Raw genomic sequence first — 17,762 nt, forward strand, 5'->3', positions numbered from 1 at the left:
GTGTCGTGCCTGCTGTGTGCGTGTGGCAAAGCAGGGTCCTGCCCAGAAGATATGTGCTCCCTTCCAGCTGCACCAGGCTGGAGCACCAATGGAGAGAATAGCCGTGGACATTGCAGGCCTGTTCCTTTGCACTCAGAGAGGGGCAACAGATTCCTCTGTGTGGCCATGGACTACTTCACTAAGTAACCAGAGGCCTGTGTCCTTCCCATCCACAAAGCAAGGACAGTGGCAGAGTTCCTTGTCACTCAAGTGTTCACACACTTAGGGGTGCTGGGTGATATCCACTCAGAGCAGGGATAGGAGTTCTAGTCTCTCTCTCTCTCTCTCTCTCTCTCTCTCTCTCTCTCTCTCTCTCTCTTTCTCTGTAAGCAAATTTACAATAGGCTTAAAGCTACATTTTTTTAATAGCTATTCAAAAAGCTTACAAATGCAAAAAAAGTAAGAAAACATATAGATACAAAAATAATCCTACCACATACAAGAAACTTTTTTTCATGCATTTCCTAAACCAAGTAAGTTTCCAAGTAAGTTATATATATATATATATATATATATATATATATATATATATATATATATATATATATATATATATATATATATATATATATATATATATATATATATATATAAAATGTATATGTGTATAATATTCACCTGGCAAAGTAATCTGTAATATAATAGGATTTTACACAAAGAATCAATGAGGAGTTCCTTGGTTTATTTTCCAAATAATGCAACAACTTCAGCATTCTTTGGACTTCAGGACTGGAGTGATCTGGTAACTGCCACACACACGAAATGTTGACTGCCGGTATTTCAGAAAAAGTGAAAAATCTAAAGTGATCAATTCCATCTTAGGCATGGTGTAATAACTGGGTGCACAAAGGATACAGTAAGACAATGAGCTACATGTATAAATATTTAATTTGACTGCACTGCATGCAACAGAAATATATACTGCAAAGACTGTTGATGAATCCTTACAGTATACACAAATTGTTATGAGGAAGATAAAAAATGGTATACAAAGGAAAGTTAGTCTATTATAAAATCAAGAAGTTTAATTAGCTTAGTGAGTTGCACCACCTTTCTAGCAATGAAAGGGGTTTTTCTGAACATGAACAGTACACCATGAATGTCATGTGTGATAAGTGCATTGCTTTATGGCAGTGAAACTTGTTAAAGATGATAGCGTGATGAAGCAGGACCATATTACAAAGAGCATGGTGAAGTGGATGTGTAATGTTGTGAGAGAAAGCCAAGCAAGTGAAAAATGAGAAGTAGATTTGGGACCAAAAACATCTGTGAATTAAAGCCATATTCTGTGGCTGTTGTCCCACAGAAACAATGCAAATGAATGAGTGTAACTTGCTGAATATTTTGAAGAGGAAGGTCAATTAATAGGTAGACCAAGAAGGGCATCGGATGAAGTTCTGAGTGACAACTAGGAAAATGAAGAAATTAACAAACTATTGGCAGTAAACACCCCCAAAAACTGTAATTACTCCCAGGAAGGTCTCATAATCACTGGTAGAAGTAGGTACTATGAACTCTCTTCTGATCCAGCTGTGACTTCCCTGAACATTTCCCTTAGTGTTTCACAGCTCAAAAGGGCAGTCACACGAAACTACATGCACATAAAGCACACACAACTCACTCAAAAAAAATAAAATAAAATAAATAATAATAATAATACAATTATCCTCAGAGTCTCTGTCTGAGGAGGGGGCCAGAAATGTCTCCAGCTCAGATTGCTTTTTGGTATCAATCTTCTTTAACTTTTCCTACATTAACTTCAGCAACATTCATAGCTTTAGATCAAATTTTCAATCTCCTCTTCTAAACCAAATTTTCTTTTCCTCACCAAAATACAGGTGCCTAAGGCAAATAACAGTAATCCCCTTTCTGTTCCCTGCTACTTTCTCTATTCTCATTTTCAATCCAGAGCTGGATGTTGCATCTAGTATGTATACAACAACCTAACTTGCTCTTGTGCCCACACTCTTGAGTCTTGAATTTTCAACCATCTGACTTTGACTTTAGAGTCACTCTCAAATTAAATTCATCTGTGATGTTTACCTTTCACCTCTTTTAATAAAAAATTCTTTGACTTTAATTTTTAAAATGTAGCACATCCTAAAATATAGCACATTAGGATGTGCTACATTTTAAAAATTAAAGTCTTTCACAGAGATCTCTATTCCTGGAGACTTCAATTTTTACCTTCAGCTTTGGCTTTCCTCTTACTTCACTGACCAAATTGGTAATCTAGCCTTTAACTTTTCTATCATCCACAACCTAGAACAATTAGTACAACACCCTACTCATATTCCTAACTGTCTTCAAGATACACCCAACATTCTTGAGCTTTTCCTAACCTCTAATCTTTCTGCTTATGCTGTCACTCTGTCTTCTCCACTGGGCTCCTCTAATCACAACTTCATATTTGTATCTTGTCCTATCACTTCAGTTTCTCCTCAGGATTCCCCAAAGTGCCTCTGCTAACTGGGGTATCTAAGGAGATATTATTCTGATTTCCCAAGAAATAATTACTGCTTCCATGTCAGAAAGGTGATTGTGTCTTGTATGGATGTACATATTCCTCACCCTTTCTTTCACTCTAAACCTCCCAAATCTTAGTTTAACTCAGCCTGTTCTCATGCTATACATGATATTGAGAGGTGTCCCAGAAATGGTACCTAAGACTTACATCTCCTGAAACTCACATGCTTTACATTCTGCCTGAAATCATACCAAAAGTGTTCTTCAACAACCCAAAAACTCCTTCATCAACAGAGAATGTCAAATCTTACTAACTCTCCTAACAACTTTTGACACCTAGCCAAAAATATCTGCAACTTTTCTTTATTTTTTTTTCCTCCTCTACTTCAGCCTGATGGCACCACTGCCATCTCATCTGTTTCTAAAGCTGAACTCTGCTAAAATCTTTACTCTGAAAAATTCAGGGCTACTTCTTCCTTCTCTTCCAGTTTCTTCATTATTTTGTGCTTCCTATTAAGATCCTTACTAATAACATTTTTAATGCCATCACTGGTCTTAAACCTTGGAAGACTTATGGACATGAAGTCCCTCCCATTATTCTGTGAAATTGTATCTCTGTGCCTGCACCTTGCCTGGTAAAACTCTGCCAACTCTGTCAACATCTATCTTTCCTTCCTGCTGGAGGTTTGTCTACATTCAGCTTGTTCCTAGAAAGGATGACTACTCCAAACCTTCAAACTACTCCCCCATTGCTTTGATTTCCTGCCTTTCTAAAGTCTTAAAGCATGCAGTAGTCTTGACATCAGACTGCACTGCACACTTTAAGACAGTGACAGCCCTTTTAGTTGTCTTCCTGGGGAGCCCAGACTGTTTTTTTTGTTTAGAGGTATTCCTTCCTCCCTGAACTGCCATAACCATCACTTGACTGTTGTCCTGGATACTGCCAATTGTTCAATTATTTCTCTAATTGAATGACCTGCTTCCTTGAGGCTTACAATCTGCACGATAGTCTCAGATAAACGCTTTTTTGTGTTAGCCTTATTAGCAAACAGAATGAATTATTACAAGACATTATTGCGCAATAATACACCAGGATGTGTAACAAACAAGTCATAGCAGATTACTGCTCTCCAACACACCCCAAGGCAAACTAAGGGGCAGCTGTGAGTCACTGACATGAAGCTGAGGGATGTGGTGACACCATGGCAGGGGCCAATGCTTTTGGCTAAAATGGCTCCCTCTCAAGAAGACCATTTTTGTCAGAAGTTTTGAATTCCCCAGTCAGGGAGTTCAATACTTATAACAAGTACTGTATATATATATATATATATATATATATATATATATATATATATATATATATATATATATATATATATATATATATATATATATATATATATATATATATATATATAGTAAAATCCCTCTTATCCGGCATCAACGGGACCACCGACATGCCGGATACCAGAAGTTGCCGGATACTTGAATAGAAGTGAAATTATGTCCACAATCACCACCCTACACTCACGCATCTTACCATAACAAAGATCAGCTGATCACCATGCTGCGCGTCGCCACCCACGCTGCCACCTCACGCTCACCAACACACAACACTACTGTACTAACACTGTACAACTTTAGGCATGATGAAGGCGTCAGGCGATAAACAGTGCACAAGCGGGACTGAGTCACTGAGTAAACAGAGTGCAGTGGGCCGCGGGTGGCACGAAGCAGTGCGCTCTGGTGGCAAGGGGACAAAGTATGCCTCACGCGGGAATTTTAATCGATTTTATGGGTACACATTGATTTTTTATTGATTTTAAGGCTTGGGGAAAAATGTGCCGGATACCTGAAGCTGCCGGATACTCGAATGCTGGATGAGAGGGATTTTACTGTATATATATATATATATATATATATATATATATATATATATATATATATATATATATATATATATATATATATATATATATATATATATATATATATATATTAAAATAAATATTATGAATGTTGATCAAATAAGAATGAATATAGAGCATACAGTATGATGCCAACAAGAAATGGAACTCCTGCAAGCAAATTTCTGCAAGCAATTTCTGATGCTGAAGCAACATAATGACCATAATGGATGATATCCAAAATTATGCCACACCATGGCTGAGAAACACAGGTCCTTAATTTATCTTTATAATTTTTTTTAAATAAATACATCTCAAAATTCAACATTTACACATGGATTTCATTCAAAACACTGCATATCACTGTGCCCCACTAAGAGGCCAGACACTAACAACTATCACTACATGCTCACACCTAATAAAAAATGTCTTGAGTAATTAATTACATATAAAAATATATGCACCATGTCATTGATTTCAATATTTTACATCAGTTGCACTTAGTGCATAGCAGTGCAGAGATGTGCAAAATTCCAAGCCAAACTAATTATGATAAAACTGCACATATACATTTATACATTATATACATAGATGAAGGCATATATGATGTCAATGGCAAACTTGGTATAAACCTTCATGGTTCACTCGGCACATCATCAAGTCAATGTGATCATATTTACATCAACGTCTGAAGAATGAAAATGAAGACCAACTGTTTATCAAATACTGACATTGTACCCCACTCTTCGTCTGCTGAGCCAACCCTGTATATCCCTCATCACCAGGCGAGTCAGCAGCTGTCAAAGACAACAGAAAAGGTTACTCTCATCAAGAATGCAAGAGCACTTTCTTGGTGGTTATGTACAGATAGGAATGGAAAGTTTTGTTATACTGTCTGAGGTGAGTTATAACAGATTTAGTATTACAGATAGGCATGGAAAGTGTTGTTACACTGTCTGAGGTGAATTGTAACAGATTTAGTATGTCAAATATAAGTAAATGTAAAGTAATGGAAAGTGAAGTGGTTCAGGTCAAATGGAGCATCCAAAGATGCTTTGGCCATGAAAAAGATGAAAGAAATTGAGAAGACCAGGTGAGTGTATATGAGTTAAATACAATCAATACAAGAGTGAAATGGGAGAATAAAGTACTAGAGAATGTAAGAGTTAGGGATGAGAAGAGGATGACAAAACTGGTGCATGCAAAAAAAGAAATACAGGAATAGGAATAAATGGAGATTCTTGTCACAGATCACTTAAGGATTTGTGGGAAACAAGTGTTGAATGTAGAGATAAAATAAAATATTTTAACATATGATTCTACCATCATAAAAAGACAATTAATTACAAATAATGCAAAAGAATGATCATAGGTGTAAAGGTCATATAAATCACAATCAAAATGCAAATTTGGCTATAATTCAGTGATAAGATATGAGATTTCATATATCAAAAAACAAAATTTTTTTTTTAGTCTTACAAAATACTTTTATAATTCTGTATTTAAAATCCTCTCCAACTTACTAGCAAAGCCAGCAGGTCAGCTGCCATCAGCATGTCAAATACATATTCCCAGCCGTAGATTGAGATGGGACCAGCTATCTGTGGCCCAAGAGCAGCACCTGAAGATTACGAACAAAGCAGTTATTACTTGACATTTTATTTTGTCCTCTTTTTTTCTAGAATATTTGGCTCAGCAAGTATGCAACCTCTTCCTTTTATTTTTCATTTGTATAAAAATGTTAACCCAAAAATATACATAGTTATTAGCCTTTTCTTGTTCTGGAGCTCAACCAAAACTTTACTTTTTGTGCAGGCACCACTGGAAGATGTTTTAAATTGTCTAGAGGTAGTTTAACTAATATAAAAAGAAAAATTACGAATATAAGTAGAAAAGTTAAAACTTCCTTAAAAATTTCCCACCAGCCCAAAAATCTGAGTTGAAATACATGCTGAGAATCATTTATCCACAATTCCGAATTCCAAAAAGCTCACAAATCCCAAGAATGGTGACATGACACATCACAAATGAGAAATTCCACATCACAAAGTGGTAGAATGGTTCCACTACCAGAAAAAAAAAAAAAAAAAAAAAAAAAAAAACATTGTAAACATGACACATGATGCTCAGTTTATTGCCATAGGAGATATCAAAAAGTGGTAAATTGTCACACATGGCAACTCACATGCCCTGAAGATGCTATGCTCAGTTTCTGAATCACTGACACTTTGACAGTAACTGTCAGGCACAGTGTGGGAGGACTCTTCTACACTCTCCTGCCAAATTTCTCTTTGCTGCAACCTTCTCATTTCATTTCTTACATTTATTTCTCCATACATTATAATGGATCCTGGCAAGCTTAACAACGAAGAAAAGAGTGCTGTGATGGTGTTTGTTCCTTGCAGATGTCCTCCAGCTGGGCTAGTTTTGACAATTCAACTAAAATGGATCTTTTTCCATAACCAATTTCTCAACTCTGCCTTGACCAATTGCTTAAAATGTAATAGCATGACACATCAATCCTTCTTCTTCAGTCTCCCACAAATCCGAACTTCCTAGGTGATATGGTGTCTCTGCGAAGTGGTGAAGTGAAGTAACTTTCAGCGCTTTCTCAGCCTGTGTTAGGATGGTTGTGTGCCATGCAGTGGCCTGGCTGGAGCCCTAGCATGGAGGACCACAAGCCTCCTTTATCTGCTTCCCTCACCAGTATCTCTGTCACTCACTCACATGAATGCCTAAATCTATCATTTTGCAGAAGTACTAAAGGAAATAGTACTGCTGTCTGCCACTTATAACACTCATGAAAAACATTGTAATTGTCATGGCTGGGAGGATGTATGTGAGCGAAACAGTCTACTAGTATTTTATTTTTTTTCCGGTAAAACCATTTTCAAGACTTGATGGAGTAGCTTCTCTCTCCCGATAGTATTTTCACTCAGAGGTTGTTTTGGAGCAAATTTGCCCTTATGTAGTGTGGAAGTCACTAGCCGCTTATCCTTGTCCAAGAAATCAGAGGAAGAGGAATGATCATTTTCCCCTGTAGCCATCATACCTTGGCAATCCTTGTATACCTTGCAGCAATCAAACCTTGGCCCATCCAGGTGCAAAATCACTGTTGTATTTGTTGGCAAAAAAAAAAAAAAAGAAAAAAAAAGAAAAAAAAAAATCACATCAGGATAAAAATCACCTAGATGAGGTGGATGACCAAGTACATTATCTAGTAGCAATAAAATCTTGAAAGGAATCGCTTTCTCCATACAATATTCATGTACTTGAAGAATGAAACAATTAAAAAAAAAAGTCTTCAAACAGTGCCTGCGTCATTCATGCTTTATGTTATGGGCAAAAGTAAACAGGCAATGTGTGCTTGTTTACATTCTTGAATGCCCAAGGGTTATCTGAGTGATAAATCAAGAATAGCTTCAGCATAAAGTCCAGTGTTTCCACCAAGCAGAAGAGTTGGTCGTTCCTTAAATGCTTTAAATCCAGGTATGCTTTTGGCTTCTTTGTGGATGTAAGTTCATGTTAGCATCTGTTTCCAGTGCAATCCTGTTCCATCCACATTAAATATCTGCTCTGCTAGATACCTTCTACATCTTAATGGTGTCTGTTTCTGTATCTGGTCTTCCATCCAAATGTGTAGTAATTTCTCCATTTTGTGGCTGGGTCCAGTACGTTGCTTTGTCATGATTGTCGGTTGCACTGATGCAGAATCTTTCACAGCTTCACAAATCTGTTCTTTGTCCTTCAAAATTGCCAACACAGTAGAGTGTGCTAACTTCAAATCATGTGCAATCACATTTGCTTTCTTCCTTCCTTTTATGCTGCTTAATCACCATCAATTTTGTGTTGAGATCAATGGCCTTTCTTTCCCTCTTGGCGGATTAAGGAGTAGAAAATTACGTGTTCCTTTTGGTAGACATCTTGTGGGGTGATAGTGTAGAAAAATTTCCAAAATGAGAGGCAAACAAACACTGGAGGAAGTATGTTATGCTGGGAGCTTTGTGTGGGCAAGAGAATGATGTGAGTGTCCCCAGCTCTTAGCCTCCCAGCCTCCAAATCCTGGCAGCACCAGGATTTGGTCGGAAAGTGTCATACAGAAGTGGTCATAAATGCGGTCAGTCATAAGTCACATAGGTCATAAGTCGACAATTAGCTGTATTATTAGTATTATTACTATCATTATTGTTATTAATATTATTGCCTTGCTATGGATGTATATGGCCAGCTGCATTATAAGTTTCTCAGGTGAATTTATTAATGAGAGACATGGTGACATTTCTCTCAGCACAAAGCCTATCAAAATCTGGGGTAATGGAACTAACAGTCAGCAAAAGACTGTCGCTAAAGTGGTCATCTGTGAGCTGTGCACAGAAGAAGACCAAGACTAGTATTGCCTTATGTACTGGTGAGGTGCACTGATGACCCAGGAAATGATCTGGTGGGCAGCAAGCAATGTCAATTTTGGCAAGTGGCCACAGGCTGCATGGGATGGCCTCCAGCCCATGGACCATGGACTGGGGACCCCTGATGTAGGCAGATCAATTATGATTATTATCTCTTTCCATCAAGGGCCAATAAGGCTAAGAATGTTAATGATATATGTATGAGTGTGTGGTCTCAGCCACCCTGTGTGGGATCACTGGCCTGGTATAGAGATAGATATGGATAGATCTAAATATACTTTCCTTCCAAAGATGCACTCTTTGTGTGTTTTGACTAATATGATAGAACCTCTGAACATGAATAACTCTTAACATCATTTTTTCTGAATCCAAATGGCATATCAATGTATTTTCTAAACCCAAAGAAGTTTCCTCTGATCACAAATGTGTTGCATATGCCTATTTTTATGACATTTATGGAAATATATAGAATGGCAGTTTGAGGGAATTTATTCCATGAATATTATTTTGGAATTTTGAGGGTAGACTATCTGGCAACACTGCCAGCACTATCCATTTTATTGTTGCCATACACATGTAGCATCTCCCATAATGTGACAAAGAGAGAGAGAGAGAGAGAGAGAGAGAGAGAGAGAGAGAGAGAGAGAGAGAGAGAGAGAGAGAGAGAGAGAGAGAGAGAGAGAGAGAGAGAGAGAGAGAGAGAGAGAGAGAGAGAGAGAGAGAGAGAGAGAGAGAGAGAGAGCACAGGTCTAGTATAATGGCATCCCAAGTAGGCCACCCTAGTATAATGGCAAACAAAGCAAATTATTACCTATAGAGCCAGTGCCATCAATAACAGCTGATACTGTTGCTAAAGCTTTGGCATTTCCCTTGAGAGACTGGTGAGTGCCCAGGTCAGCAGACACAGCAGTGGTGATGAGTGCATATGGTCCATTCACCAGGATGCCCACCAACACCAGAAGGAAGATGTTTATCCCCAGAGACACTGTGCAGAAGACTTGGTACACAAACATCTGCAGGAAAAGAATAACTAAGACTGAAAGATATTACTTTGTAGTAGTGCTGCTTTCTGTCATGATCATCATTATTAGTCTTCTAAATGGCAGGTTTCTTTTTCCATCTTGGAGGCAGTTCACCAAGTTACATGCATACTTGTATGATTTGTCAAGTCCTTTGGTTTTAAGGGCCCTATTAAACATTTTATTGTATGGTACAACTCCTGGTGCTCAACCTTTCATTACAAACCAATTCACTCAGTTTATCCATTCCTTCTTTCTCTTTACATGACCAAACCAAAGCAATTTACCAATCCCCACTATTTCACTAATGCACTGAATTATGTTTCTATAGGCCACTGCTCACTGTAACATTACATACACATGCTGGTTTATTTTAGCACATCTCAGTCTCTTGACATCATCTTTAACATTCTACATTTCACTACTATAAAAACATACTTATGCTTTCCACATTTTCAATCTAGTCTAACTTTTATACACTAAAGACCTCCCAACAATGTTAGTAGTAAAGTCTACACTGAACTTGGTATGCTAAACCCCTACTTATGTTACATAATTTAATATTGTTCTGTCCCATGAATGATATATGTAAATAATAATTTCATATGTAAATGTAGTAGTGTAGAACATTTGTTTGGTACACTTTTGTAGCACCTACGGAAAGAAAATCATTAACTATAGCTACAGAATAAACTACAATTCAATGCCAAAAAATCATCAACAAAACATCCTTAAGGATCACTCACCATGGGGATGGCAGCAATCAGCATTACAGCACAAGTAGATGCTGACATGCCTGAGAAGTCACTCACCAAACCTGCCAGGATGCCCCCAATGATGCCACCCACATCATAAAAGGTGGACAGGTTGGCACTCTCTTCTGCACTATAGGAGGCTGTGAAGAAATAGGTATGGATGATTTACACTTCATATTGTACAAAGCAGATGGAGCAGAGCTGTTTTTTTCATAAACTAAATGTACTGAAGTGAAAAGCAATATCATGTGTAGCACTTCCATGGTCTGAAAGTTAGAATTTCAATAAACTTATAAACAAGATTTTTTTTTACCACAACTTGCCACTTACTCTTATTGAGGATGTAGTTTGGTAGCCAGTAGAGAAATGTGTAAGATACAAGCTTAGCAAAAAACAAACAGAAGGAAAATTCAACAACTCCCTGCAAAGAAAGACAAGAGTAAGTTAATGGATACAGACAAACATTTAGTGAAGTTTGTGCAGAAGCAGTTGCACAGGAAAAATCTATTGATATACACGTTTCAGAGATTTGAAAAGTGTACCAGTTGTGACAAAGCATCATCCCTCTCACAACCAGCCCTATTACCTTCATCAAAACTTTGTATACATACACATCTCATTCACATCAGTAAAAACAAAAAAACAAAAACTCACAGGAATGGCAAGAGCCTGCAGAAATCCAATGGCCTTTTCTTCCTTGTTTCCCTGGGCCTCAGCACATGCCTCCTTTGTCTTGTCATCATAGCATACCTCCTGTTCCTGTAATGATGTTAACCACTTGGTCATTTGGGGTATCCTTTCCTAATGGTGTTCTTTTTCTGAAGGGAATATTATGTGAAAATGTATTTCATGTCCATATAATGTGAAAATACATACATATCATGTCAATATTATGTTAAAATACATTTCATGTCCATATGATGCAAACATAAATTTTATGTTCATGTCAATCTATCTTCTACTACCATACACTTTATCACACATTTCATAGTAATACACTTGGTTATATCTGCCACTACTGGTAAATGGAGCTAAGGAACATGGGAAAGAAATATTATGAAAAATACTCAAATGGGTTATTGACTCACATCCAAACATCTGAGTAGCTCACAAACCATTCAAACACAGCAAAGCATGGTCTGGTGGCTTGGCATCCCCACTCTCTCACCTCATCCAGATGTGCTCACTAATACTCACATGGCTCATCAAGGAGGCACTTTCTTCATCAGATGTGTCAGCAAAATCTCGTAGCAACTGTCTTCTCCTTCTATGGGGAAGAGAAGCACCCTCAAGCTAAAAGTAAGCAATAGGGCAAAGAACACATACAATTAGCCCAACAAGAACTGGATGACCACAACTTTCATGCAAGTTCTTCAGTCTTCGTCATATTGTGCATTTGTGCTAAAGTTCTTGGAAATAAGAAATATTTTCCTTAATTCAAGAATACAGTGAGTTCACACTTTTCATAATGATGATACTTGAAGTATTCGCAAAATACATCTGGTAATTCATCTCATGAGTTACAATACAATATTAGCAACTTTCTTAATGTCTTGTGCACTATTGTTAGAGCAGCTATCTTTGATGTGGCATCACATCAGTAATCTATGTTTCTGTTGCCCACTTAAATGGACTGTCTTTCCAGCAAGCAGTGTTTTCCACCTGCTCCCAAGTGTGAACAAGGACACCAACAGAGGACGATTGACCATCTATGTAATTATGGTGCAGAGCCCTCAAAGACAAGAAAGGATGATGAACATTCCCAAGCAGAGCCTCCTGCCTTCACTGTGGTCACAACCTCAGTTCAGGCTGGAGAGTCAAACACATCAGTCACAGTTTCACTCAGGAAATATTGATGCGGGTTTAATGTTAAAAGTGCTATTGATATTTTCATCAAAGTAAATCAAGACATTCTCCTCCGAATTCTCAAACATGCTTCAAAGACTCTGTAGCAGCAAGTAAAATTCAGAGTCAATGGAGGATGGTAAGCACACTCAGGAGTCTCCCACCACCACCACCATCACCACCACCATAGACATAACAATCTCAATCCCATGAACAGAGGAAGACATTCAGGAGTTGCTAGCTGATCCCCTGTAAGCCACCTGTACTGTTATCCCTCCAATATCTGGATGTTCATTACCTGGACTAGTCAATATCTGAATGAAATAATGTTCAGATATTAAACTGGACACACACCCTGTCAAATATCTGGATGCACACACACCAGCTGCTAGCACAACTCAGCTTCCTGCCCTGTGCCTATTTTTTTTTTTATTCCCCTCTCTTGCAGGCAAGCCAGTGTGACTAGTGTTGTGACAAACAAATGTTTTATCCACATAAATAAGCTGCATGTTCAGGTTGTATACAAAAATATAGATACAATACATAACATGTATTTATGTATTTTTACCATCTGCTGTATATATTTCCATTAATTTTTCACTGAGTGGTATGTCTTGCATTTGCTATTGTTGCTCCATGCACCTATGCAACCACACCTCTTCCCTGTTCCTGTCAACCCTTGGGCATGTTCAGTTCATATCTCTGCTATTCTGTCACTTGTTGACTCTTACTATGGAGCACATCCATATATAAGCATTTTCTGACAGAAATGTCATAGAAGAAACATGTTTTAAAGTTGGTTGTACATATACATAATACTGTACAATACCATTTTCCATACCAATGTCTAGTAAATGATGAGAATTAATTGGACAGCCAATATCTGAGCAAATGCAACTTCTGGACATGCCATGGACGAATTAAGATGGATATGGATATTGGAGGGATTTCTGTACTGACAAAATGCTAGAGGTTATAGAAAACTTTAATTTGAAAGGGATTGTGGATGAGGCTTTGGAAACCATCTTGTGCTGAAGTAGATGGAATGGAAATGAGGAACAGGACAGGAGAGGCTGGTCAGTACTGCAGCCATAACACCACACAACATCTATTCCATCTGGCAATATTCTGAGGACTTGAAGGCATATATAGTCTTGTATTTTTCCCTTCACATTGATCACCATGGCTGAAAAATTGACTCAGATAAAGTATAACACATCAAAACCCAATAAGCAACTTTTTCATTTTTCAATTATAAACTTCTTACAATTTCACTGCAAGCAATACTTTAACAGTTCCTATGGATTGTCAGAAGCATGAACTCACTGTAAATGAATTGAGGAGACGGTTAAACATTGAAGTAGTGACAACAATTTTCATCTTAACTTCTATGTGGCCTCCACTGTCAAATTTAGAATATATTTACAGGAAAATTATAATCTACATCATGCTACCCAACATATCACAAACTGTTTTTTTCTTGCTTTCTTTTATACATCTATCCTTAAAAATACATGGTGACATCAAGAAAAAACAGAATACAGGAATCCAGTCAATGTACATAAAATGAGAGAAAAATACCCAACAAATTTGGTATGTGGTATGTATGCATGAATATATGTAAGTATATGGCACAATACAAAGAAGAGGGGAGAAAGAGCTTGTGTACAGAATAGAATAAGGCAACTAATACCCTAAAGCACCTTAAAGTTAAACTCCCACGAATGCAAAATACAAAGAAAAATTCAAAGCTGGTACAACAACATGACCAGTGAAAACAAGATAGCCCATATCACTTTTTGCCAAAAAAAATTCCCATTTCTTACATCACAACTTGATTCCTACCTGGATAAGCTCTTACCTCCTTTTTATTTGGATTAGGGAGACCAACCAGTGTGGGTTCTGGCACCATGAAGAAGAACACCAACACCCCCACACTGGCAATGATGATGCCTGGGACGATGAAGGAGAGGCCCCAGTTGTAGCTGACAAAGGCTGCTGGAATGACTGTTCCCAAGATGTTACCCACAGAGGTGTGAGAGTTCCAGATACCCATGATCAATCCTTCAAAGAGACACAATGTTCATAATTTTAAATCAACTGTTAGTGTTCATCAACTCAAAATCACACACACACACACACACACATATATATATATATATATATATATATATATATATATATATATATATTTTATGGGAAACAGGCAGTATATATATATATATATATATATATATATATATATATATATATATATATATATATATATATATATATATATATATATATATATATATATATATATATATATATATATATATATACACTGCCTGTTTCCCATAAAATTATATCATTAAACACACATTTTGCTCACATTCTACATCTTGTAAATATTTTTCTCATAATTTTTAAACATTTCCATCATTTTCTGTATAATTTTCAAAATCTAAACAACCTTGTCAGTATCCCTTAATAACACCATTATCATACAACACTCACCTCTCCTTCCCTTGCCAATCCAGTTTCCAAGGCAAGTAACAACTCCCGGCCAGCCTGTTGTTTGTACCACACCACACAATACCTGGAAAACAAAAACTGAATATCTAAAAGTTTGTTAATGTACATAATATGACTCAAGTTTCTTGGTGTAATTAGATTATTCCTCTACAGTACATACATAAAAAGGAGATTAATCAAAAGCTCATAGAAATCTACAACCAACTCTGCATATCCAAATACAAGAGATAAGAGTGCATGGGATCTTTGCTAATACTATACAAGCTTTAAGAACTAAATTTTATAAAAAACATGAAAAATAAAGATAAATAAATAACAAATAATAATAATAATAATAATAATAATAATAATAATAATAATAATAATAATAATAATAATAATAATAATAACAATAAAAATGGTAACAACAACAAGAACAAAAATAACATTATACAATGATAAAAAAAAAAAAATCTTGTGATTTGTCCAGAAACTCACCTGTACAAGAATGTAGTACCAGAGAGTGTGAATTTCAAAAAAGTAACCAAGCCCAAACATGGAAGCAAAAACTCCTGAGAGCACCATGCCACCGGAGAGGAACAGCCGTAGGTCCATTCTTTCAGCTACGAACCCACTGAGAGCCAAGCCATCAAAGTAGTTATCATAAGTTTATGAGGAAAAGATGACTATACATATAGACATAAAAACAAGCAGACACAATTCACTGAAAATGATGTTATAACACAAGGAAAGATAACATTAAAGGGAGGGATGCTGGTTATTGTGAAGTGATCATGATAAATGAAGCACATTGATCTGCTGCAAAGACCATAATAATGTTCTAGAGAGAGAGAGAGAGAGAGAGAGAGAGAGAGAGAGAGAGAGAGAGAGAGAGAGAGAGAGAGAGAGAGAGAGAGAGAGAGAGAGAGAGAGAGAGAGAGAGAGAGAGAGAGAGAGAGAGAGAGAGAGAGAGAGAGAGAGAGAGAAAACTGAGGAAACCCTTGCCTATCATGCCCTGGAATGGTATCTATTATAAGACTCTATAAGTCAATAATTTAGCCGAATAATAAAGTGTATCATTGTTAACCATTTTCTCAAGCTTGATCATGCTTAAAACTGCATCAAGAACAATACATACTTCCATTAATTTATATAGCTATTTCACTTGTTATTTATAATTCTGCACTTTTCTATTATACAGCAGGTCTATCCATAAGAGATATACAAGCCATTTCCACTCTTACCTGAAGAACATGACAAAAGCATAAGTAAACAGGAAAGATGAATCCACTGTGCTTAGAAGAGTAGGTGCATTCTCATTATCTGTGGAAAACAAGCATACAAAAACTTAGTCTTCCATTTTCCTTATGAAAAAGTGTAATAGGCAAATTAATTCACTGTCAATATCACTCCTTTTCAACCCTTTCTGGTATGTCTCTGCAGCTCACCAAAAGGCTTCCAATCACACCAGTAGGTGCCATTTATAGTTTCATTCACAAGTGTACAGTTTTGATAGAGTACATTCTTCACCACAGAGATGGGCTTGCGAGACATGTGGTAGCTGCAGTATATAAGGAATGTCAGGATCCATATCCATGTTGAATATCTGGAAATACACAAGTTTAAGAGTTATACATATTTTTCCTCAAGCAAAAATACATAAAAATGAAGGAAACCTAATTATCATCATCAATATCATCATTATCAAGTACGTATTATTACTATTATCACATTTTTTTTATTTTACATACATAGGTATGAACTGAAATTTCTTTGTTATGAAGGTTTCTCCCACAAAGAATTAAACTTCTGATACTGTTTATGATAAACTTAAAGACCTATAACCACAGTTACCTTTATTCAGAATAAGCTGTATGTAATTTACATTAAAAATAATCAATCTATCTATATTCCAGGGTGCCAATCCAACACATGGTGGCCCAGACAAAGCACCACATATTCTTGCTCTTCATTCTGTGACAGGGGCTAAAAGAATGCTGCTACTGTTTTCCCTGCATGTCATAAGAATTGACCAAAAGGGACAGAAACCCCTTTCTCTCTATTTGTTCCTACAAACAAATAAAACCCTGATTCTGCTGCCCCCTCCCCCTCTCCCTCAGTCTCCTCCCAGCCCAGGGCATCACACCTAAACCAGTGCAGTTATATTCTGTCTGTGATATACTTTTTTTTTTCTTTTTCTTTATTCAAGGCAGTGGACAGTCAGATAATATGGGCATGGAGAGAGTGGCAAGGTGAGTGGTGACTGTAGGTGGTCTGTGAGAGAGAGATAAGAAATTAGTCTCCAAAATCAGATAATTTTTTTTTATTGATATGACTACCCCAGGCTGTTTGTACAAATAGTTAACATGGAATCACCACCATCACCAATGCCACTAACACAAACTAGAGTTTGTAAACATCACTAACCAAATTGTGTTGTGTGTATATTTCAAATGGATATCTCCATAGATCTCATGCCTTAACAGGAGCATCAGGACTTCTGTTATCAGGCCATCCAGCAGAAAATGCTAAACATGCTGCATAACTAATCTTTGTACAGTATGGTGCAATAAAATCATGAGGTTAAGATGTGAACTTATACTGATGCCTTGTCTTGAATAATTTTTCAGGAGAATGCCAACCTCATATACATATAGCTAGATAGTTCCATCATGATGAAAAGATCATACTGAGATGGATAAGTAAAGCTATTTTGAAAGACGATCTCATGACATGGCTTTAGACTGATCACCTGGAAGGAATGATAAGGAAAAAGCAGATAACACTAGGCATACAATGAAGAAAGACAAGAATAAGTGAGTGAAACTA

At 36.8% G+C, this 17,762-nt stretch overlaps 1 protein-coding gene across 2 annotated transcripts in view; it reads right to left on the reverse strand.

The window, feature by feature from the left end:
* Positions 1 to 4,687: 4,687 nt before the first annotated feature.
* The window catches only part of LOC135103621 (glucose-6-phosphate exchanger SLC37A2-like), a 17,463-nt gene continuing 4,388 nt past the window's right edge, over positions 4,688 to 17,762 (reverse strand). The window contains exons 2-13 of one of the 2 annotated variants that reach the window (XM_064010107.1): positions 16,382 to 16,539; positions 16,178 to 16,256; positions 15,432 to 15,567; positions 14,937 to 15,018; positions 14,299 to 14,501; positions 11,790 to 11,885; positions 11,247 to 11,351; positions 10,923 to 11,013; positions 10,584 to 10,732; positions 9,630 to 9,831; positions 5,936 to 6,033; positions 4,688 to 5,209 (exon numbers count right to left, since the gene is read on the reverse strand). In XM_064010107.1, the coding sequence (XP_063866177.1) occupies positions 5,132 to 5,209; positions 5,936 to 6,033; positions 9,630 to 9,831; positions 10,584 to 10,732; positions 10,923 to 11,013; positions 11,247 to 11,351; positions 11,790 to 11,885; positions 14,299 to 14,501; positions 14,937 to 15,018; positions 15,432 to 15,567; positions 16,178 to 16,256; positions 16,382 to 16,539 (1,477 nt within the window). In that variant the 3' untranslated portion in view covers positions 4,688 to 5,131. The remainder of the gene's footprint in view (positions 5,210 to 5,935; positions 6,034 to 9,629; positions 9,832 to 10,583; positions 10,733 to 10,922; positions 11,014 to 11,246; positions 11,352 to 11,789; positions 11,886 to 14,298; positions 14,502 to 14,936; positions 15,019 to 15,431; positions 15,568 to 16,177; positions 16,257 to 16,381; positions 16,540 to 17,762) is intronic. The other variant, XM_064010108.1, reaches the window with a different exon arrangement.

The sequence above is a fragment of the Scylla paramamosain genome, chromosome 9, assembly GCF_035594125.1.
Source record: "Scylla paramamosain isolate STU-SP2022 chromosome 9, ASM3559412v1, whole genome shotgun sequence".
NCBI classification, from domain to species: domain Eukaryota; kingdom Metazoa; phylum Arthropoda; class Malacostraca; order Decapoda; family Portunidae; genus Scylla; species Scylla paramamosain.